The sequence below is a fragment of the Pelobates fuscus genome, chromosome 10 (genome assembly GCF_036172605.1).
Source record: "Pelobates fuscus isolate aPelFus1 chromosome 10, aPelFus1.pri, whole genome shotgun sequence".
Classification (NCBI taxonomy): domain Eukaryota; kingdom Metazoa; phylum Chordata; class Amphibia; order Anura; family Pelobatidae; genus Pelobates; species Pelobates fuscus.
In genome coordinates this window covers 17,554,114-17,578,133 of record NC_086326.1, presented here as the reverse complement: position 1 = coordinate 17,578,133, position 24,020 = coordinate 17,554,114, and the positions used below count along the sequence as shown (strand labels likewise).

General features: G+C 42.5%; 1 protein-coding gene across 1 annotated transcript in view; it reads left to right on the top strand.

The window, feature by feature from the left end:
* SLIT1 (slit guidance ligand 1) overlaps window positions 1-24,020 on the top strand; it is a 314,126-nt gene that overhangs the window by 222,006 nt on the left and 68,100 nt on the right. Inside the window, exons 9-10 of the mRNA XM_063434664.1 lie at window positions 11,376-11,523; window positions 20,425-20,496. Coding sequence (XP_063290734.1) covers window positions 11,376-11,523; window positions 20,425-20,496 — 220 coding nt within the window. The remainder of the gene's footprint in view (window positions 1-11,375; window positions 11,524-20,424; window positions 20,497-24,020) is intronic.

The window sequence follows — 24,020 nt, the reverse complement described above, 5'->3', positions numbered from 1 at the left end:
CTATTTCTGTTGGAGTTTTGCTCTAAGAATTGGGACTACATATGCTTGTTGCATTTCTATTGGGAGACTTTCTAAAGAACCTAATTAGGACTAATGTTATTTTTTTTTTAATTTTGTAAAAAAAAATTTAAAAACAGTCTGGTCACTGCAGAGTGGAAGGCAGGTTGGACAGAGTTGATGGCGCTCGTCCACGCTATGAGAAGTGACCGGCAGGAGAGGAGCGCTGTGCTCTCTCCTTTTGCCGGCCACCCGGACATTTGTTCTCCTTTTTTTTTTTTTTTTTTTTTTGTAAATCTGTTTCTTGTGATGTAACGGGTACGATAGGTCGGCTCGCAGGCCAGAAACAGAGGAGTACATTGTTTTAAAGGTTAACAGGATAAACATTAAAGTATGCGTTTCATCAAAATACAAATATGCGTATCATGTCTAGTCACATTCCAAAGTTCTGAGTGCATGGTTGGATACAGAACCTATGGCACCAAACCTCAGGGAAGAGGTGCGACATGTTCCTCTCGTCCATGATTGGTATATTCGCATAAACGGACCCAACCGTGACTGTGGGCCCAATAGGCTGCAATATACTTATGGTCGCTTTGGGTGAAAGCGTTACACATAATGTGGGTGTACAAGAAAAAGGATAATTTAACAAACTGCGGATAGGTTCAACAATTGTATGTAGGTACAGGTGCACCCAGCGCACTGACATTTTTATGTCGGAAACTACTTGTGTTCGTGTTTGTTGTAGGTTAGGTTAACACAACTTATATATAGTCATCTTCAACTAAGCAAAGTCATTTATACCCTGTCATGTTGGAGGGAAGGGGGGGTCGGGTGGCCCGTTAAGAGGGGTATGCCATTTCAGGTCAGGAGGGACAGGGCAGAATCGAGCCTAGAAGGGGCAAGGGTCGGGGACCAACTGGGTCATATCGGGCACATGCGGTAGGGTATCAAAGTTATTGCCTCTTCTGCGTCTTGGTCGTGTATCAATTATGCTTTTATGTGGTTAGTGACGCCTATGTATCTTTTTCTGCTGGGTTGATCATCCCGTTCCCCGTCCCTCCCCAGCTCCAAACGCGGAGTCCACAACCCATATTTGAGAGTATCATCCCCTAGGGCTCGTGACTAAGGGGGGGGCTCATCCGGTCCCCACGACCGCCACCCGAAGCAGAGCTCGAGACTCAGTTGTTGGGCTATGTCGGCCCCAGTCCATTGTGTCTATGTCAGGGTCAAGTCTTATGCGAGTCATGGCCGGAGTTACCAAATCCGTCACTCATGTATTGGTAGGCGCTGTTTAGTCAAGGCATCGAGGTTTAGATTTCGTCCCGTTCATAGGTCGGTCAGGGCGGTACTTATCCCTGGTGATGGGTGAGTAATCCGCGTCTACAACCCTTTCTCAGATTATAGTCCAAGAGTCACTATCCATAGATGTCATTGTCTGTCACAAGTCGTATATTGAAACTTTCGTCCTGTATGTGACCCTACCAGTCCCGGGCCCGTGTACACCTGGCCATTATGGGTCCAGAGCATAGTGGAGAAGGAGGGGAGTCAGAGGGGGGTGGGCATTGCACTGTCAGCACCGCTACCACGAGCAACCTCCTCCTGTCGATATCTGGCAATATATAAGAACCACGGGGTCCACATTTCGACGTGTTTGGTCCCCCGGCCAGTGATGGTGGCCCGAGCCTCCTCTGCCCCTTGAATCTCCTCCACCCTGCGTATCCATTCTTGCTTGGTCGGCACCACATCCGTCTTCCAGTGGGCTGGGATGTTTGCTTTGGCGGCGTTGAGTAAATGTCGTAGGATTGACTTCTTGTATACTGAGATGGACTGAGTGGAGATGTGTAATAGGGCAAGTTCTGCTGTCCAATCAGGTATATCCCCCAAGATGAGTTCCAGCGAGGTTTTGATCAAGTCCCAGTAGGGGGTTATTATTCTGCACTCCCACCAGATATGGGATACCGTCCCTCGTTCGTCTTGGCATCTCCAGCACACCGAGGAGTGAGACGGATTAATGCGGTGCAAAAATACTGGTGTCCTGTACCATAGGGATATGAGTTTGTAATTCATCTCTTGGTAGTAAGAGCTCGTAGTACTCTTAAGTTGCCAAAGTAACGCTAATTCCCACTGTTGAGTAGTGAATGCTCTTCCCAGCTGACCCTCCCATTGTCGTTTGAATGCCATCTGGGTGGAAGCGCCACCTGCTAGCAGATGTTGATATAACTTCGAGATAGCATGCTCAAGGGAGGTTCCCTGGTCACATAGTTCTTCGAACCAAGTGAGGTCTCTATTTAAACGTTCATTATGCGGTATTGAGGCATGGAAGTGTTTCAGCTGTAGGTACCGAAGATGTAGGAGAGGTGTCCGTGGTCTGTCCGCTAGCAATGATGGGAAATCTCGTACCCTTCCAGCAGAGAGGACCGTGTAAATGGGTATATAGTCACGCGTGCTCTCACTGGTCCACATTCCCGCTGGGAGGCCTCCGCCCAGCTCCTCGTTATGCGTGATCGGTAGCATAGGGCTGGGTAGTGGAGATATGTGTTCCTGTCCCCTCAGTGTTTGCCAGCTCCGCAGGGTCTGTAGGGTCAATCCCTCCTCGGTCGCTGGGGCGGGCCGTCCCGCAGGCTTCCCCCAGATTTTTGCCTCCATCGCCCGGCCCATAAGGCCCCTGTCCAGGGTCACCCATTGTTTGGTCGTAGGTGTTATATGCCAATCCAGTATGCGTTGAAGTACTGCTGCCTGATAATACCTCCGGAAGTCCGGCAGTGCGAGCCCACCTTGTATCTTAGGGCGACACAGAATGTCATGACGTAGCCGGGATCGGCTCCCGTTCCAGACATATTTGATCACACCCGTTTTTAGGGCAGAGAAGAAAGTTGCTGGCATGGCAAGGGGTATGGTCTGCATGAGGTATAAAACCCTCGGGAGGATATTCATCTTAATCACAGCCACCCTGCCATGCCACGAGATGTGTGGGTGGGACCATCTAGCCATGTCCATTAAGATCTTCTTCAGAAGGGGTGTAAAGTTATGATCGTACATATCCGTAGGTTCCGTGGTCACCCATACACCTAGGTACTTCATCTTGCCATAGCACCAATGGAACGCGAATTGTGACTCCAGGGAATGGTAATCCTCCGCAGGGAGCGAGACATTTGTTCTCCTGAGCGGCCTTATGGACGCACCGGCCCTGGTGGTGGAACAGCACCCTAAAATTGGGACTTTCCTGCCAAAAGCAAGACAGTTGGGAGGCATGCATTAGCATGAAGACTTAATATAAGAGTCTCCCTTACCACCATGTTTTTTTTTTTTTCGTTGACGAGACACCACATGGCTGCACTGCGCTGTGTATAAAGTGTATGCTGCAAAATTGTATTTGATCCAATTCTAAAAAACTACAAGGCTTCCCTTTTCATGTGATGCCCATCAGTATGTAGATGTGATATGTGCCCAGGTGAAGGTGGTGTATCTGGCCCCCTGGCAGTCCGCTTGTAATTACATATTGCATAGGTCGCTGCTGCGGACATCAGGGAAGGGGTTTGCTAGTAATCTGATGTGTGTGGGCAAATTAATGGCAGCTGCTTTCTGGGTGAATGATTGCAGCTGGGACCTCACTATTAGGGGAAATAATTACAGACTGCAAAGTCCAACATCTCACATGGACCTGGTACACAGATGGCAAATGGAAAGCTTATTCCTGGCCTTTTACTGACACATCTCAAACCCCTGAGGTTTGTTTAACCAGCTCATTGCCTTCACCCCTCTGAGTACTGAGTGTTAAATGTTGCATGAATTGACTGCTATTTGGTGCCTGTACAAGATCAACTGTGTTTACTGCGGTTCAGTCCTTGTGGATACGTGACCATAACAAATGCATCATTAACAGTGTCCCAACATCGTTGTCTCCAGGCTTTATTTTCCCCATTCTTTCTTCCAACAACTATCTCCTTCTTTCCTTCTTCCCTTACATTTGTCGTTTTTTCCTATAATAATTTTGTCCCAGTGCTCTTAATCCCTCGTGTGCCCCTTGTCCCCCTGATCCTTTTTATCCCTCTTGCCCACCTGATATATTTACTTCCCTCATCATTTGATTCCTCTCCACATCCCTGATCTCTAACCTCTAGACAGCCTTGTGGTCTCACGTATTTGGTGGGGAAGGAGAAATTTGCTTGACTGACTGAGGAGGGACCACTAACGTATTTATTTGTGGACAGGAGGGATGTTACATTCCCCTGTATGCAACCACCTGTGTTCTAAGCAAAGCACACCATTTAATAAGGTTTTCACTGGATTAAGGCTTTTCCAAATTACATCTGATCTCCGCTTGCTAGTAGGGGCTCGGAATAGCTTTTATTTTTTGTGCAGGGGGGAATGGATAGGGTTTATGTGATAACTGTGACCCCTGTCACACAGGGATATTTATTTGCCATTAGCTATAGTGCCCATCCACTTCTTCCATTAGCATACTACCCAAGTGTCCCTATTTAGAAGGGATAGTCTCTATATTTGTCACAATTCCTCTCCCCCTCTTTGCTAGAGCTGTACATGTTTGCAGTATATATGGGTATAAGAGAGCTTCAATGTAATAAACTTTTTTGTTTTTGTTTTAGCCAATAAATAATCTCTCATCTCATAATAATTAATCCGCTGTGTACTATAGTCTGTAATGCAGATTGCGACAATTTGAAGGGTTGTTTTATCACTTCTCATCTTAAACATAGAAACATAGAAACATAGAATGTGACGGCAGATGAGAACCATTCGGCCCATCTAGTCCGCCCAATTCTCTAAATACTTTCATTAGTCTCTGGTCTTATCTTATAGTTAGGATAGCCTTATGCCTATCCCATGCATGCTTAAACTCCCTCACTGTGTTAACCTCTACGACTTCAGCTGGAAGGCTATTCCATGCATCCACTACCCTCTCAGTAAAGCAATACTTCCTGATATTATTTGTAAACCTTTGTCCCTCTAATTTAAGACTATGTCCTCTTGTTGTGGTAGTTTTTCTTCTTTTAAATATACAGTGGGACCTCGGTTTACGAATTTAATGCGTTCTCCGGGACGTTTCGTATTGCGAAAAATTCGTAAACCGAAACACGGTTTCCCATAGGAATGCATTGAAAATACAGTTGAAATAGAACCTCTTCCTCTGTAAACTCACGTGTAATAAATGACTCATTTATCCTTTTTCTTAACTGAGGTCCCTCTCCTTCATTTTCATCTGTAAATACCGAACAAAAATATTCATTGAGGCAGTCAGCTAGACCTTTATCCTCTTCTACATACCTTCCTTCTTTTGTTTTTAATCTAACTAATCCTTGTTTTACTTTTCTTTTCTCATTTATGTATCTAAAAAAAGTTTTGTCCCCCTTTTTTTACTGACTGTGCTATTTTCTCTTCTGTGTGTGATTTGGAAGCTCTTATAACTTGCTTAGCCTCTTTCTGCCTAATCTTATAGATCATTCTGTCTTCCTCACTCTGTTTTTTTTTATAATTACTAAATGCTAACTTTTTGGTTTTTACTATTTTGGCCACATCTGCGGAGTACCACAGTGGTTTCTTGAATTTTTTGCTTTTACTGACAAGCCTAATGCAATTTTCTGTTCCCTTCAGTAGTGTAACTTTTAGTTAATCCCATTTCTCTTGGACTCCATTTAAATTGCTCCAGTCTGATAATGACTCCTTTACACATATTCTAATTTTAGAAAAGTCTGTTTTTCTAAAGTCTAAAACTTTTGTTTTTGTGTGGTGTGACTCAGTCACTGTTCTTATATTAAACCACTAATGATCACTGGATCCTAAACTTTCACCTACAGTAATATCGGATACCAAATCTCCATTTGTTAACACTAAATCTAGTATGGCCTCTTTACGAGTTGGCTCCTCAACGACTTGTTTTAGAGACAATCCCAGTAGGGAGTTTAGAATATGTGTGATCCTGGCACAAGCAGCTATTTTTGTTTTCCAGTTCACATCAGGAAGATTAAAGTCACCCATGATGATAACTTCCCCCTTCATTGTCATTTTAGCTATTTCTTTAACTAGTAGATTATCTAACTCTTCAATTTGTCCTGGGGGCCTATAAATCACACCTACACGAATTACTGTGTGATTACCAAATTCTAACGTAACCCCAACGGACTCTATGTTCGCCTCACTAACCTTTATTAGGCTAGATTTTATGCTATCCTTCCCATACAGGGCTACCCCTCCTCTTTCCTGCCTTCCCTGTCTTTTCTATATAAAGAGTACCCTGGTATTGCTATGTCCCAGTCATTTTTCTCATTATACCATGTCTCAGTAACAGCGACTACATCTACACTATCAGTTGCCATTATTGCCACAAGTTCATGGATCTTATTCCCTAAACTGCGAGCATTTGTAGACATGACTCTAAGCTTATCATTTTTTAACACACTTGCTACAGGCACCTTCTGTCCTTGTTTTGGGGGACAATTGGATTGATGTTTTATCACCCTTTTGCCCCGCCCTCCTAGTTTAAATACATTCTAGCAAAACCTCTGAACTGCTCACTGAGAACTTTTGTTCCCTTTTGAGAAAGATGCAAACCATCTTTTTTGTACAGTTTATTTCCATTCCAAACAGAGCTACCATGAGAAATAAAGCCAAATCCTTACTCCCGACACCATTCACCAAGCCACAAGTTAAAGTCCCTAATACGCATCCGCCTGTCATTCTGAGTGTTATGCACAGGCAGAACTTCAGAGAATGACAGTGTGGAAGCAACCTGCCGTATATCATTGACAAAAACACTAAAAACTTCCTTAACCTATGAAACCTCATTGCAAGCCAAGTCATTTGTCCCTAGATGGACAAGTACATCCAATTCCCCTTCCTGCTTTGCTCGCTTAACAATATTACAAATACATCTCCTGTCTCTGTGAGCAGTAGCTCCGGGAAGACACCTCACAAGACCACCATTGTCCATCTCCACACCTCTTATGATGGAATCCCCCAGCAACAACTGCTTTCTATTGGGCCTCACCATAGTCTCCAAGCCTCTCTCCACAACATCACCAGCCTCAGTGCCTCTCTCCACAACACCACTAGCCTCAGTGCCTCTCTCCACAACACCACTAGCCTCAGTGCCTCTCTCCACAACACCACTAGCCTCAGTGCCTCTCTCCACAACACCACTAGCCTCAGTTCCTCTCTCCACAACACCACTAGCCTCAGCAATCAATAGCAAGTAGCTAACTAATCAAATCAAATGCCTTATAATTACCAACAGGAAATCAAACCTTGTGCAATCAGTAACCTTTTCCTACAGATGAATCTTACCTGTAACAGTAAAAAAGAAAACTCTTAGCACAAATCTTAGACAGTTGAAGCTTCTGTAAAACTCTCCAGAATATCTCCAACCACACACACTTAGAAGCAACACTTAGATGAAGCAACCATTTCCTCTTTCTTGTAATCCGAGCTCAGGTGAACACTCTGTGGCAAGTACTTAGTAACATGCATAAAGATAGTAAACATTTATATTCCAGGACTATGAAAAGTTAAATACACCAGTTCCACCCAACATGTTTCCTGCATTTTCGGTTCACAGGTATACCACACCTGTGTTCCAATCTTGGAGTGTCAGTGTACGCTACTTTGATGCATGTTGTGTATGGTAGGTGTGCAGTCTACGATATTATCATGAGTTTATCTAGAGATCAAATAATATTGACACCACAGATGGACTTCACGCTACCTATAGAAGAAGAGTTTTGTCTGATCAAGTCTAGGTGCAGCGTTTAATGAGATAAACCCGAGCAAGTTATACCCCCTGCTTGGCCCTCAAAGTGTTAAAGTTGTTACCATTATATATTCCCGTATGTTGTGTATGCTACAATTTGTCAGAAGTGGATTTCAAAATAGAGCGAGACAAAATTATTTTTGCTGAAGTTATAATTTGCAATTCAAAGCCACTATTATTTCCCCGTGCATGAAATGTTCTATCCGTACAGTAGGAAATAGATTTCTGCTACATTTATGATTTCAATCCGCTGCCAAATTATGGAAATGGCGCGGCGTGTCTCAGGGTGCACTTTGCTATCGAAAATTGCTTAAGGTTAAAACATACCGCTCTTTATTTTTAAAATCTTGCCAGGCATACGTGCAATCTAATTTTGATGTTTGCTACAAAAGCTGATTTTTTTTTTTTTTTTTGTGATTGCTGAACTAAAATATTTTTACATGCCGGTATAATTGTGTGTTCCACAATCACAACCTTTATTTTATTCCAGACATACTAGAATTTTGTGAGTTTTCTTCTTTTTGAAATGCTGAATCGGGTCTGACCTGTGCTTTTCGGAGCACAAATGACTGACAAAATGCAATAGAATTGTGTTTTATAATTATATATTCAAAATACAATGTGTAAAAATGGTAGATCTACCTTTTGGTCACCCCAGACATGGCATGCCATTAGACATGAGGTATGGCCTTAAGTACTCAGACACAACAGATGGTTTCTCTGCCTGCACTGTAGGCAGGGCCGCCATCAGAAATTGTGGGGCCCCTAACACAGCTCAAGGTCTGGGCCCCCGGTGCCTGCCTCCAAGCCCCGCCTCCAAATCCCGCCCACAGGAATACACACACACAGACACAAAAGGACACAGACACACACACAGAAAGATACACACATACTAACAGACACAAATACTGAAACAGACATACACACGTTTAGACACATACACAGATCCACACAGATACTGACATACAGACACACACACTGACGTACATACATACTCACATACTGACACACACACACATACATACAGACAGACATACATACATACTGAAAAACAGATATACATACAAACTGACATACAAACATACATATATACATACAAAAACGTACATACATATTGACATACACACACACACAGATAGATATATACATACACAGATACATACAGACATACACACACACACAGACATGCATGCGTACTGACATTCATGCTAATAGATATATACATAGATACTGACATACACACACACAGACATACAGACATACAAACAGACATATATACATACTGACATACACACACATACTGACATACACACACACACACACACAGACATACATGCATACTGACATACATACTGATAGATATATACATACATACACACACACACATACATACTGACACACACACACAGACATACATACAGACATATATACATACTTACATACACGCACACATACAGATAGACACACACATACAGACAGACATACTGACATACACACACACAGACATACATCACACAGACATACATACATCACACAGACATACATACTGACATACACACACAGACGTACATGCATACTGACATACACGCACAGACATACAGGAATACTGACATACACACACAGACATACATACATACTGACATAAACACACAGACATACATACATACTGACAAACATACATACATACATACTGACAAACAGACATACATACATACATACTGACAAACAGACATACATTTAGACATATATATATATATATATATATATATATATATATACATACTGGATATATAATCCTGATATTTACAGAGTGAGTGTAGCAGGAAGTGGAAAAGAGGGAATAAGACAGAGGGACAGTATTTAAGCTCTAAAACTGGAAGAATAAGAGTTCACCAAATCCTATAACAACTTGCAAACAGTACGCAGTAAATGTGGGTATCCAGGAGCTTAAAAAGTTAAATAACAATGAATAAAAATAAATATAAATATAAAGTGCAGATATGAATTATACTTTTCCTATACCCAAGTATGATAAATTGCTTCTCAGTCTCTCAAACCATATAAATATAAAAGTCCATAAGATAATCACTTGAGTAAATATTTCAGTCCCAACAGTGTTAAGAGTCTCTTATTATGTATCATGAACAACCTATGTCCTGCTTGAATAAACAATACAGGATTAGTTAGGTCCTTATATACATACTGACATATATACACACACTGACATACATACATACATGCAGACACATACATATACACACACACACCTCATTTATCAGCCACCCTCATCTTACCTTTAAGTTGCAGGAGGGTGGCTGGGGATGATGGGAGTGGATGCCTCTGGTGTCCTGTCCTCTCATCTCATCTCATCTCATCTCCTCTGCTCTGCTCTGCTCTGCCTCTCCCCCGCGCGGAGTTAGCTGGGAGGAAGTGACCGGACGTCACTTCCTCCCAGCAGCACTTGCGGTGTAGCCGCAAATTTTTTTAAAGGGGCCCGGTCGCGCAATTAACCGGCCGCAGCGCTGACCGGGCCCCTAAAGATATAGGGCCCATCGGGTGGCCCTAAATGCTTGGGCCACCTGATGGGCCCCAGTGCAGATACACCTGCGGCAGTTTTGCCGCTCCACGTGGGGCCCGGGCGGCCGGGCCCCCCAGGGCTGCCGGGCCCGTGACAACTGTCATGGTTGTCACCCCCTGATGGCGGCCCTGACTGTAGGTAGCTGTCTAAAGACACCTGCGTGATAGGTCCGGTCTACCCTAAAAATACATTTCCTTTATACTTGTGCTTATTTCATACCGTAAGCAGTAGATGTCAGATGAATCCCTAATAAGGGAGTTTGGGAGGAGGGAGGAGGGGGTGTCAGTCTCCTGTATAATACCTGGCTGTGTCTGTTAGTTACCTGAAATAGTGCTCCACTAAGCAGGTACTTAATATAAAATATAAAAAAAGAAAATCAAATCACACACTGATTAGAGCTTCAATGCTGTTTAAAGCTGCTTCAGAATATTGAGATTATTTCTTTGACATGACTGATTGCAAGTTAATTGGGGTGGAGGGCGACTATTTTCGACTTAAAGAATATTTTGTAATTGGAGCTGTTTGTGTCTTGAAATGTTATACTTCCAGGGTTCCCCAATATTGTTAGGGCTTAACCTGATTTTAACACTTGGATAATAATATACTTTGTTCTTAAAACTCTTCTAAAACACTGGTACTGGACATTTGTGAGTGATGGGGTAGTTTATCAGAAGAATCTGATATGTTGTAGCACTTGCATAGCAGAGTTTGGTGAGTCATTGTATTTTGTGTGGCTGATTTACTTTTTGTTATCACTAATTTACGTGATCATTTAATGAGTGCATCTATTAAATAATGCAGGTTCCTGGTAGCTTATCTGAGCACTCTGTATACCTCTGATAAAGGTCCATTATCTTTAAAGGTTAGAATCCTGAGAGAGGAGGTTCTATATTCAGTTAAAGCAAAGTGTTTCATTTCTTGAGAACAGGGTTTGTAAATAAATGGAGGAATAAAATGTAGGTTTTTTTTAAATAGGCTTACTGTAATTAAGGGGTCTGCCTTTGCTAACTCTTGCTGTTGATGTGATTACAGGTCAGGCAGATCCATCCAGTACCCAGCTTTGCAGTCTGTCCATCGGACTGTGTCCAGCCATGTGCAGTTGCAGTAACGGGATTGTAGACTGCCGGGGGAAAGGTCTGACAGCGATACCTGCAAACCTACCTGAAACCATGACAGAAATGTAAGTACTCCGAATCCCTTCTGACTGTACTGAATGTGTCTGGCCTTCACATCTTTGGATGGGACAAATTAAATGGACACTTGGCGGTTGTGGACATGTTGGAGTAACAAAAAGTGTAAAGGGGGCTTATTCACTAAATGGCGATTGGAAAACGAAATTGTATAATGTAGGCGGACCTCCGTGATTTGGGAACATTCTCACTAGTGATGTCGCGAACATAAAATTTTCAGTTCGCGAACCGCGAACGCGAATTTCTGCAAATGTTCGCGAACCGCCATAGACTTCAATAGGCAGGCAAATTTTAAAACCCACGGGGACTCTTTCTGGCCAAAATAGTGATTGAAGGGGGGGATACCTACTCTCCTTTCCCCCCGGCCCCCACCGCTGGGCGGCGGGTGGGGGCCATAAAGATAATGAGGGGGGACGACCTACTGTTCTCCCCCCCAGGCCCCCACCCCTGTGCGGCGGGTGGGGGCCATAAAGATAATTAAGGGGGGACCTACTGTCCTCCCCCCCAGGACCCCACCCCTGTGCGGCGGGTGGGGGCCATAATCATAATTGGGGGACCTACTGCCCTCCCCCCGGCCCCCACCCCTGGGCGGTGGGTGGGGGCCATAAAGATAATGAGGGGGGGGACCTACTGCCCTCCCCCTCTCCGGCCCCCACCCCTGGGCGGCAGGTGGGGGCCATAAAGATACTGAGGGGGAGGAGATCTACTTTCTTCCCTCCTCGGCCCCCACCCATGGGCGGCGGGTGGGGGCCCTAAAAAAACACAATAAGGGGGGGACCTACTGTCCCCCCCTGGCCCCCACCCCAGAGCGGTGGGTGGGGGCCCTAAATACTAATAAGGGGGGGACCTAATGTCCTCCCCCCTGGGCCCCACCCCTGAGCGGCGGGTGGGGGCCCTAAATACAAATGGGCCCTAGTCACCCCCTCCCCCCCAAAAAATTAGCCCCCTACCTTCCCCCCTCACCCTAAAAATAAAATAAAAAAACTTACCATTCGATGTTTTCTTTCTTCTAAAATCTTATTTTTTCAGCCCCAAAAAAGGCCAAATAAGAAAACATAATAACCGACGCAATTAAAAAAAAAAACAAAAAAAACGAGCGCAAACACTAATAATAATCCATCTTCACCCATGGAGGGCTCTGCGCAGACTGAGCTCTGCAGGGCGGGAGAAGGCTTATAAAGCCTTGCCACGCCCTGCAATTAGGCTAAGAAGACTCTGATTGGCTGGTTTAAGCCAATCAGAGTGCTCTTTGTCATTTTACACAGCGTGGGAAAATTCCAAAGAACTTGCCCACGCTGTGTAAAATGACACATAGCACTGTGATTGGATGGCTTGAAATCCATCCAATCACAGTGCTCTGTGTCATTTTACACAGCGTGGGAAAGTTCTTTGGAATTTTCCCATGCTGTGTAAAATGACACAGAGCACTGTGATTGGATGGATTTCAAGCCCACCAATCAGAGTGCTCTTTGTCATTTTACACAGCGTGGGAAAGTTCTTTGGGATTTTCCCACGCTGTGTAAAATGACACAGTGCACTGTGATTGGATGGATTTCAAGCCCACCAATCAGAGTGCTCTTTGTCATTTTACACAGCGTGGGAAAATCCCAAAGAACTTTCCCACGCTGTGTAAAATGACACAGTGCACTGTGATTGGATGGATTTCAAGCCATCCAATCACAGTGCTCTGTGTCATTTTACACAGCGTGGGAAAGTTCTTTGGAATTTTCCCACGCTGTGTAAAATGACAAAGAGCACGCTGATTGGCTTAAACCAGCCAATCAGAGTGTTCTTAGCCTAATTGCAGGGCGTGGCAAGGCTTTATAAGCCTTCCCCCGTCCTGCAGAGCTCAGTCTGAGTGGAGCCCTCCATGGGTGAAGATGGATTATTTTTTTTTGCGCTCGTTTTTTTTTTTTTTAATTGCGTCGGTTATTATGGTTTTTTATTTGCCCTTTTTTGGTGCTGAAAAAATAAGATTTTAGAAGAAAGAAAACATCGAATGGTAAGTTGTTTTTTTCTAAATTTTTTTGACAGGTTCTTAGTTAAAGGTCCCCCCTCATTATTTTAGGGTGAGGGGGTAGAGGGTTTTTTTGGGGGGGGGTGACTAGGGACCCCCCATCTGTATTTAGGGCCCCCATCTGCCACTCAGGGGTGGGGGCCAGGGGGGAGGACATTAGGTCCCCCCTTATTAGTATTTAGGGCCCCCACCCACCGCTCAGGGGTGAGGGCCGGTGGGGGACAGTAGGTCCCCCCTTATTGTTTTTTGTAGGGCCCCCACCCACCGCTCAGGGGTGGGGGCTGGGGGTGACAGTAGGTCCCCTCCTTATTGTTTTTTTAGGGGCCCCACCCACCGTTCAGGGTTGGAGGCCGGGGGGGACAGTAGGCCCCCCTTATTGTTTTTTTTAGGGCCCCCACCCACCGCTCAGGGGTGGGGGCTGGGGGGGCACAGTAGGTCCTCCCCTTATTGTTTTTTTTAGGGCCCCACCCACCGCTCGGGGGGGGGTCAGGGGGGGGGACAGTAGCCCCCCCCCATTGTGATTTATGGCCCCGACCGGTGGGGGGCGTAGGGGTGGGGGCCGGGGGGAGGACAGTAGGTTCCCCCCCTAATTATTTTTATGGCCCCCACCCAATGCTCGCGGGGGGGGGAGGACAGGTCCCCCCCTTATTGTTTTTTTGATGACGAATAGGGGGCGGATCGAACATCGCACGTGTTCGCCCACAGTGGCGAACGCGAACATGCTATGTTCGCCAGGAACTATTCGCCAGCGTATAGTTCGGGACATCACTAATTCTCACCTATGCTATATTCACAGTTTGACTTTCAAGTCGTTAGAAGTCACTGTTTAGTAAACTAATCTTAATACAGCAGCTTATCCTCATTTTACTCGAGAGCGCAGCGATCATTGAATAACCTCCCGGACACTTTCAAATCTACCCCCAGCCTAAAATCCTTTAAGAGATCCCGCTCTATTTTTATCAAAACATATCATGGTTGATTATATTTCTTACCTGTTCTGTGTTGAATTTATATATTGTATCCTATTGTAACAATGCAAGGTTTGTGGGCCCAGGACATACATAAACACGAGGGAAATCTCAATGTATCTTTCCTTGTAAAATATTTGATAAATAAATGTGTCACAGGATAACGCCTGACTGCCTTGCAGATATTTGGCTCTATGTAATATTATTTATTATTATTATTAGCATTATTTATATTGCATACTTGAAAACCAGAGTAATCTGAATGTGCCTTTCCTGGTTAAATACTTAGTTATTATTATTATAGTGCAAAGCACTTTAGAATTCTAGAAAGTGGGTATGAAGGAGCTGTTCAAACAAGCTTACAGTCTATAAGGGTTTTTAGGATGACAGATATATATCGTTCGGTGTCTTGCCCAAAAAAGGACACTTACTGGTGAGGTGGTCTGATTGGGATTCGAAACCAGAGTTTCCCAGGTTTAGGTCGGTGACCGTATTCATATAATTTACTCCCACTCTATGCATATTGTGGCCGCACGAAACCCGTACATTACAAATACTTTCTAAAAACACATCAAAAACATGCAACACACAACTACAAGTTAACACCTTATATACTTGACGTGGGTTTATCCATGAATTACCATAATGGAATGAATAAAAGCTAAATTGCAAAATTAACAGTAAATAGCTACACTGTTACTTTGGCCCAAGAGTTTCTCCAGATAATCTTTTTATTTATTTTTTTTACCTTCACATGTCAATGCAATTGAGTGTTTTAGTAAATAACACAAAATGTAATAAAATAGTTTTGGTTGATTTCATTGATAATTCTTAATGCTACAGAGTAGGCACGACAGATACAAGTTTCATGTACGTCCGTCATGGCGATCTATTGGCAACTCTGCTGTTAAACTTTACAAATTTGTTTTCAATACACTGAGGTTTGAAGTTTAGTGATTAAATCCCTATATATTTCATACATAAGAGAGACATTCATTTTACATGAAGGCAGACAGAGGGTACACAGCATGTCACCGGTGCCAAAACCCACTATAAATTACAATTACAGTCGAGGAGAGATCTCATTTAAGATTTTACAAGAAATGCAGGAGAATCTGTACTCTGAGAGGAAGCCGGCGTGATGCAAAGCACAGAATAAGATTGGGACGTGAGATTGTGGAGATAAAGGTCCATAGGTCCTGGAGTTTTAATGCAAAGCTTCCATTTTCAGTCTGTAGAGCAGGTGTGGCTGGATGGCTCTCAATATGCTGTATGCAGCATGGGACCTACTTCATGATTGTGGCATTGTCTGCTTGCGATTGTGTTTATGCCTTTAGCCAATTTGAGAACCTTTGATGGATTAGACTCCTGAGCTGGTACCCCCGTCTGGCTCCATTTAAAATAAATTAAAGCTGGGTTTACAAGGAGAGATTAATTAATGAGTGATATTAGCGGTCTCTGTTATCCTCACAAGGAGAGGTCAATAAACGAGTGATATTAACTGTCTCCATTAGGTTGGGCACCCTCTCACTATTTTGTAGCAGTATGATCTAACGTGTGTGTGGGTGGGGGGAGAACGTTTTGAGTTAACAAAGCTGTGTGTTGTTCTGGTGACTATAGTGTCCCTTTAATTTCAAGGAAAAAATGTGTCAATTGTGGCCCTGTCACAAAAGAAACCTTTAATGATTCAAAAGTGGTGCTACTTGGCAGTGACTACTAGCAGTAAGGATCCCACAACTAATGCCAAATGCAGAAGAAATCAAAATGGCCCCACTATCGCTTAATTCTGATGATTCTTAATTCAGACGAAGTTTGATTTGAAATTCAGAAATTTGAAAGGACACCAAATCTCTCGATATTCTGCCGAATTTCAATTTGAGCACAATCTGCAGGTCTAATATCAGACCATTATTTATAACTACTTTAGATTAATTGAGATTTCAAAATTGCAATTTGTGTCTGGGTGAAAAGGGAGTAGATCTAAATCTAATAAGGAATAAACCCTGTACTTTTATTGGGCCACGGAAGCAGGAGAGTGATAGGTGCACTGTAAGTGAAACCTGGCACCACAGATATTTGTCAACATTTCCTGAAAGGCTGGCTCAGCGTCAAGGGAAGAGTAGTTCACAAACTGGACTGCCAGGGTAATCATCGCCTTACTACATTTCCCTCTGTGTATTCCGAGGTGCCAGACAGCCTTTCCTGTTTCAGTTAGTGAAGTATTGAGTTACAGCTGATCACGTCCAATTTTCACTCTATTACTAGGCGAAAGTGACTTCAGCGGTACACAGCTGAGCTTCCACCGCCGGAGGAGTCACTAGACCTGAAAGCATTGCTCATTCTTTGTTAAAATCCTCCGTCGTTAACACACACTCATGCTCCCTGCTTTCCCTAAATGTAATTGATGGCGCCTTAACACGGGCCATTCTTGTTTCATATGCACAGCTGACAGGTCACTTTGTCTCTCTGGCTCTGTGCCAGGGGACGGTTAGGCTTAGGAAGTCATTTGAAGAAATTATTAATTAAGACGCCTTTAAGGTCCTTCGCCAATACCATGAAGGACACTATCCGTTGAGGCTGGACATTATATACTCAGAGGCAAAACAAAGAAACTGATTTCTTACCGATAGATTTTCATGTGCTCAATATATTTGTCGGATTTAGACATAAAGAACGGCAAAGCTTTAAATCACCCATCTATGGTGTGTAGTCACCAAGTTAGGAATCGTCGTCAATTGGCAAAGGAATAAAATCTCATTGGAAAATTTGTCATATTTTCTATTTTACCTTAAATTTTGAAATGCCCTAAAAGTCACTGTTTAATAAAGAGAATCCACGAACTTGGACACAGGCATGACAAAAAGACTTAGAACTTTTGGGCAATCAGCAATTTGTCAGAAATTCCAATCCTTGATACGTCGCTTGAAGAAATCACAAAACAAATTAACCGGCAATGGACGAAACCATTTAGTTTGTATTGATGATTTAAAGATCCAGCCATGGGGCCAAAAAAAAGACGATTGATTGAGGAAAAAAAGCCGAGTGATGGGGACAGTCACTAAATGTTAATTTTATTCACAGATCACGTGAGAAATTACCAATACAGGGAACATAGTAGAAACCGTAAAAAAAAAACATTCTCGGTTTATTTATATTTAATAAATATACAAATATATATATGATTTTTTTCCATCTATTGGTAACTTTTTGTCACTTGATCTGTGAACCAAATGGCAGGAAAATGCCCCCATCAGTGTATTGGAAAATAGATACATAATATTTATATTTTGCAGTACACTGACTGGGCAATAGTCACACCATTTTGGTTCATCCAAAACAACAATCGCATGGAATAAACAAACACCATATCTAAGTAAAACAATAATTTTTCATATGAATACATTTGGCTTCTATCTAGCTGTGTTTCCGTGTTCTATGACTGCAATTATTATATAAAGTAACATTTAAGCACACATAATCTTCTTATAGAAATCCAGTTATGTAGCATGATCCTCATAACAAAAGTATCGTCTGCGAATTGACAAAAAAGAAAATTTATGCCATGTCTCGGGCATTGGGGAGGAATTAGTGTCATAATGTAAAGTGCGCTAAGAGGATTGCAGGGCTTGGGGTGAGCAACAGAAATCACAGATCGGACTTAGTTTCAAATGGTGCGTGAAGAAAAAGTCAAAAGGCAATCCCTCGGTTTATTCTACCATCAGACAGGCAGACCTGGCAACATTTGACCCTCACTGAGACGTCTGCCAAAATGATGCTGGGTCTACTGTTCTGATGGAGGAATTAGACACCTTTGTTCTCAGAGTTGCTGAGGCCGGCTTTTCATTTATTTGCTGTTTGAGACAAGCTACGCTGAATATGGGCACCCCTGCACCTTCCCTATGTAAAACGTCAAACTGTATTAGAACGGTCTGACTTTTCACCTGGGGTCCACTGCTGCTCAATGAGAGTCGGAAGCTCTCTTTACTAAACTAAGTCCAACGGTATCATTGACTGAGAGCAATAAGCTGACTCTCTCCGCCAATGACCTGGTCCTGCACTGAGCTAACAGAATGTGTTGAGCAGGAGACTTCTGATTCTCACTGAGCTGTAGAGGAGGCAGAGTGGGTCACCCCGGCGGATCCCAAGTAAGAATTCAAACTATTCTAAAATGGTTTGACTACTTGTATTGGAGAAGGTTCCAGGGCAATCCTGGCACCATAAGCACTACAGTGCGCTGTTCCTTATATTTTTAAATGAAACTTAAAAATCCCCTCATGCCAGGTTTACTCATCGCTGTCCTAATTGCATGTCTGTAGATCGACCCACCATGTTTCCTGACCATTTCATCAACTTCTCAGCTTGGTTGGAGCATGTCGGCCTAGGCCTGACACATTCTATAGACTATTTAATGGTAAAACGGGATCTGTGTAAAGAAATGAATCATTTATTTCTGCTATTGAAGCGCGCAGGCTGTGTGTTACATTTAGCAAAGATACATTTTATCCACCAAAGTGATACTGACTGACGCATGCATGAATGATGAGATGTAGGTGTGCGGAGAGCAGAATCACATCGTATTTATAGACATTTACATTTTCACCCGAGGCCATAGTGTAATGTTACTGCAATTGCTGCAGCAAGAATGGCTCATTCATTATTTGGTATTACACATCACGGTGTAAGCGGTATCTCATTAATATGTTAGCTTGTATTGAGCATGCTGACAGTTTAAGGGACTCTGATAAAAATGCTTTCATATTTCATCAGATAAAACATTCACCTTAAAGCTATGCCTCTCCCAACATCATATCAGACATCACTTTAATGATCGTTTTCTCTTAAAGGGGTATCCACAGCACCAGAACCACTACATATCCTTGTTGTGGTTATGGTGTTAATAGGTGCTGAGCGGCTCCACCTTTTATGGGTCAAACTATTTTCAAAATGTTTACCAAATAATGGGCCTCCCTCAACTCTGATTTGTTTTATTGTTAATGTGGACATTCCACTATAATATCAACATTTGGATGGCAATGATAGACTGAATGTGATATGTGTGATGCTTTTACTACCCATTTAAGACTGTCCTGGCTGTATCATTTTCTCTTTTCAGGGATAACATTAGTTTTTTGTTGTTCGTTTCTGTGTGTGTAATTTGTATTGTGATATTTTGTTTTTGTTTTTGTAATGCTTTTATAATATAAAATTAGTTTATTCACCACAGGAAAGATGGCTGCCCAGTGAATGAATTACTGTAACGGCGCTGCCCCCCCCCATTGCTGTGTCACAAACTATAGCAAATTGCATCTCTCTCTCTCTCTCTCTCTCTGTGTCTCTCTCTCTCTCTGTCTCTCTCTCGTGAATAGTAACGCATTTGCAATATTTAAGTCAAAATACCTATGTTGTGAAAATATAACATCTCCATGATCGGAAACGTTCTATTTTCAAATTCAGCACGCTATGTACTAAATCCACAAAGTGCAGAATTGTTTACTAATTAAGGCTTTGAGTTAATTGTTTTGCATAAGCTTTTCAAATGCTTTAATATATTTGGAAACAATCTTTAAATATATGTATTTTAAACAATTTAAAATATAAAAATTATATAGTATATAAAAAAAGTAAATAAAAATATTACAATTTCATCCCAAAAATTATAAATTATTTGAAAAACCTTATCCAAACATATTAAATTGAGGCAATAACATACTTTTTCTATTATTGTGATGTGAATGCAAGGTGGAAATACGAAGCCATCGTGGAATCAAAAGTCAGTTTTTTACTGATACGACTCAATATATAAATAGATATTTCACTTTCTGAAGGGTTATTTATAAATAAAGTGTTATTTTTGTAAAATCACTGTGTCCAGCTTTGTCTAACACTTTTTCTGATCTTTCATGCAGTCGTTTGGAGCTCAATGGAATCAAGTCTGTCCCTCCTGGAGCGTTTTCGCCTTATAAAAAACTGCGCAGGATGTAAGTACAGCTTCAAAGGGAATTATTACTGTTATTTACTGTTATTTACTGTTATTTACTGGTTGGTGTCAGAGTTCCATTCTGAGTGGCATTGTTGTCATGTACTCTGTACATACTCTGTACATTGTATAACACCAACCATTTAGATTGATCTGTGCACGGGGCTGAAAGTGCTTTCTTTGACTATGTATTGCATTGCAGGCTTGGTTGGAGAAATCTGAAGCAGTTCAAATAGAATGTAAGCTCTGTAGAATGCACAGTGTAATCTAAGTCATCTAGAAGTATTTATATAATACAAACTTTGAACCTATTTTGGGTGAATTATGAAACTTTTCAGAGATTATTGTACCCTTTGCTGCTGTACATTTGGAAATGGAGAAAAAAAAACAAGCCTGTCTGGGTTAACTAGATTTTGGAGTTATGGTGGGAACACATTGTATACAGAGAAGTGGTAGATATGTGGCTCAGATAGACACATGGCTGACATGAGCAGATTAGATATATGGCTCAGATAGACACGTGGCTGACATGAGCAGATTAGATATATGGCTCAGATAGACACGTGGCTGACATGAGCAGATTAGATATATGGCTCAGATACACGTGGCTGACACGAGCAGATTAGATATATGGCTCAGATAGACATGTGGCTGACATGAGCAGATTAGATATATGGCTCAGATAGACACGTGGCTGACATGAGCAGATTAGATATATAGCTCAGATAGACATGTGGCTGACATGAGCAGATTAGATATATGGCTCAGATAGACACGTGGCTGACATGAGCAGATTAGATATATGGCTCAGATAGACACGTGGCTGACATGAGCAGATTAGATATGTGGCTCAGATAGACACATGGCTGACATGAGCAGATTAGATATATGGCTCAGATAGACATGTGGCTGACATGAGCAGATTAGATATATGGCTCAGATAGACATGTGGCTGACATGAGCAGATTAGATATATGGCTCAGATAGACACGTGGCTGACATGAGCAGATTAGATATGTGGCTCAGATAGACACATGGCTGACATGAGCAGATTAGATGTATGGCTCAGATAGACATGTGGCTGACATGAGCAGATTAGATATATAGCTCAGATAGACATGTGGCTGACATGAGCAGATTAGATATGTGGCTCAGATAGACACATGGCTGACATGAGCAGATTAGATGTATGGCTCAGATAGACATGTGGCTGACATGAGCAGATTAGATATATGGCTCAGATAGACATGTGGCTGACATGAGCAGATTAGATATGTGGCTCAGATAGACACGTGGCTGACATGAGCAGATTAGATATATGGCTCAGATAGACATGTGGCTGACATGAGCAGATTAGATATGTGGCTCAGATAGACACATGGCTGACATGAGCAGATTAGATATATGGCTCAGATAGACATGTGGCTGACATGAGCAGATTAGATATATGGCTCAGATAGACACGTGGCTGACATGAGCAGATTAGATATATGGCTCAGATAGACATGTGGCTGACATGAGCAGATTAGATATGTGGCTCAGATAGACACATGGCTGACATGAGCAGATTAGATGTATGGCTCAGATAGACATGTGGCTGACCTGAGCAGATTAGATATATAGCTCAGATAGACATGTGGCTGACATGAGCAGATTAGATATATGGCTCAGATAGACACGTGGCTGACATGAGCAGATTAGATATATGGCTCAGATAGACATGTGGCTGACATGAGCAGATTAGATATGTGGCTCAGATAGACACATGGCTGACATGAGCAGATTAGATATATGGCTCAGATAGACATGTGGCTGACATGAGCAGATTAGATATATGGCTCAGATAGACATGTGGCTGACATGAGCAGATTAGATATATGGCTCAGATAGACACGTGGCTGACATGAGCAGATTAGATATATAGCACAGATAGACACATGGCTGACATGAGCAGATTAGATATATGGCTCAGATAGACATGTGGCTGACATGAGCAGATTAGATATATAGCTCAGATAGACATGTGGCTGACATGAGCAGATTAGATATATGGCTCAGATAGACATGTGGCTGACATGAGCAGATTAGATATGTGGCTCAGATAGACACGTGGCTGACATGAGCAGATTAGATATGTGGCTCAGATAGGCACATGGCTGACATGAGCAGATTAGATATATGGCTCAGATAGACACGTGGCTGACATGAGCAGATTAGATATATGGCTCAGATACACGTGGCTGACATGAGCAGATTAGATATATGGCTCAGATAGACATGTGGCTGACAAAGCAGATTAGATATATGGCTCAGATAGACATGTGGCTGACATGAGCAGATTAGATATATGGCTCAGATAGACACGTGGCTGACATGAGCAGATTAGATATATAGCTCAGATAGACATGTGGCTGACATGAGCAGATTAGATATATGGCTCAGATAGACACGTGGCTGACATGAGCAGATTAGATATATGGCTCAGATAGACACGTGGCTGACATGAGCAGATTAGATATGTGGCTCAGATAGACACATGGCTGACATGAGCAGATTAGATATATGGCTCAGATAGACATGTGGCTGACATGAGCAGATTAGATATATGGCTCAGATAGACACGTGGCTGACATGAGCAGATTAGATATATGGCTCAGATAGACATGTGGCTGACATGAGCAGATTAGATATATGGCTCAGATAGACATGTGGCTGACATGAGCAGATTAGATATGTGGCTCAGATAGACACATGGCTGACATGAGCAGATTAGATGTATGGCTCAGATAGACATGTGGCTGACATGAGCAGATTAGATATATAGCTCAGATAGACATGTGGCTGACATGAGCAGATTAGATATATGGCTCAGATAGACACGTGGCTGACATGAGCAGATTAGATATATGGCTCAGATAGACATGTGGCTGACATGAGCAGATTAGATATATGGCTCAGATAGACATGTGGCTGACATGAGCAGATTAGATATATGGCTCAGATAGACACGTGGCTGACATGAGCAGATTAGATATATAGCTCAGATAGACACATGGCTGACATGAGCAGATTAGATATATGGCTCAGATAGACATGTGGCTGACATGAGCAGATTAGATATATAGCTCAGATAGACATGTGGCTGACATGAGCAGATTAGATATATGGCTCAGATAGACACGTGGCTGACATGAGCAGATTAGATATATGGCTCAGATAGACATGTGGCTGACATGAGCAGATTAGATATATGGCTCAGATACACATGGCTGACATGAGCAGATTAGATATATGGCTCAGATACACATGGCTGACATGAGCAGATTAGATATATGGCTCAGATAGACACGTGGCTGACATGAGCAGATTAGATATATGGCTCAGATAGACACGTGGCTGACATGATCAGATTAGATATATGGCTCAGATAGACACGTGGCTGACATGATCAGATTAGATATATGGCTCAGATAGACACGTGGCTGACATGATCAGATTAGATATATGGCTCAGATTGACATGTGG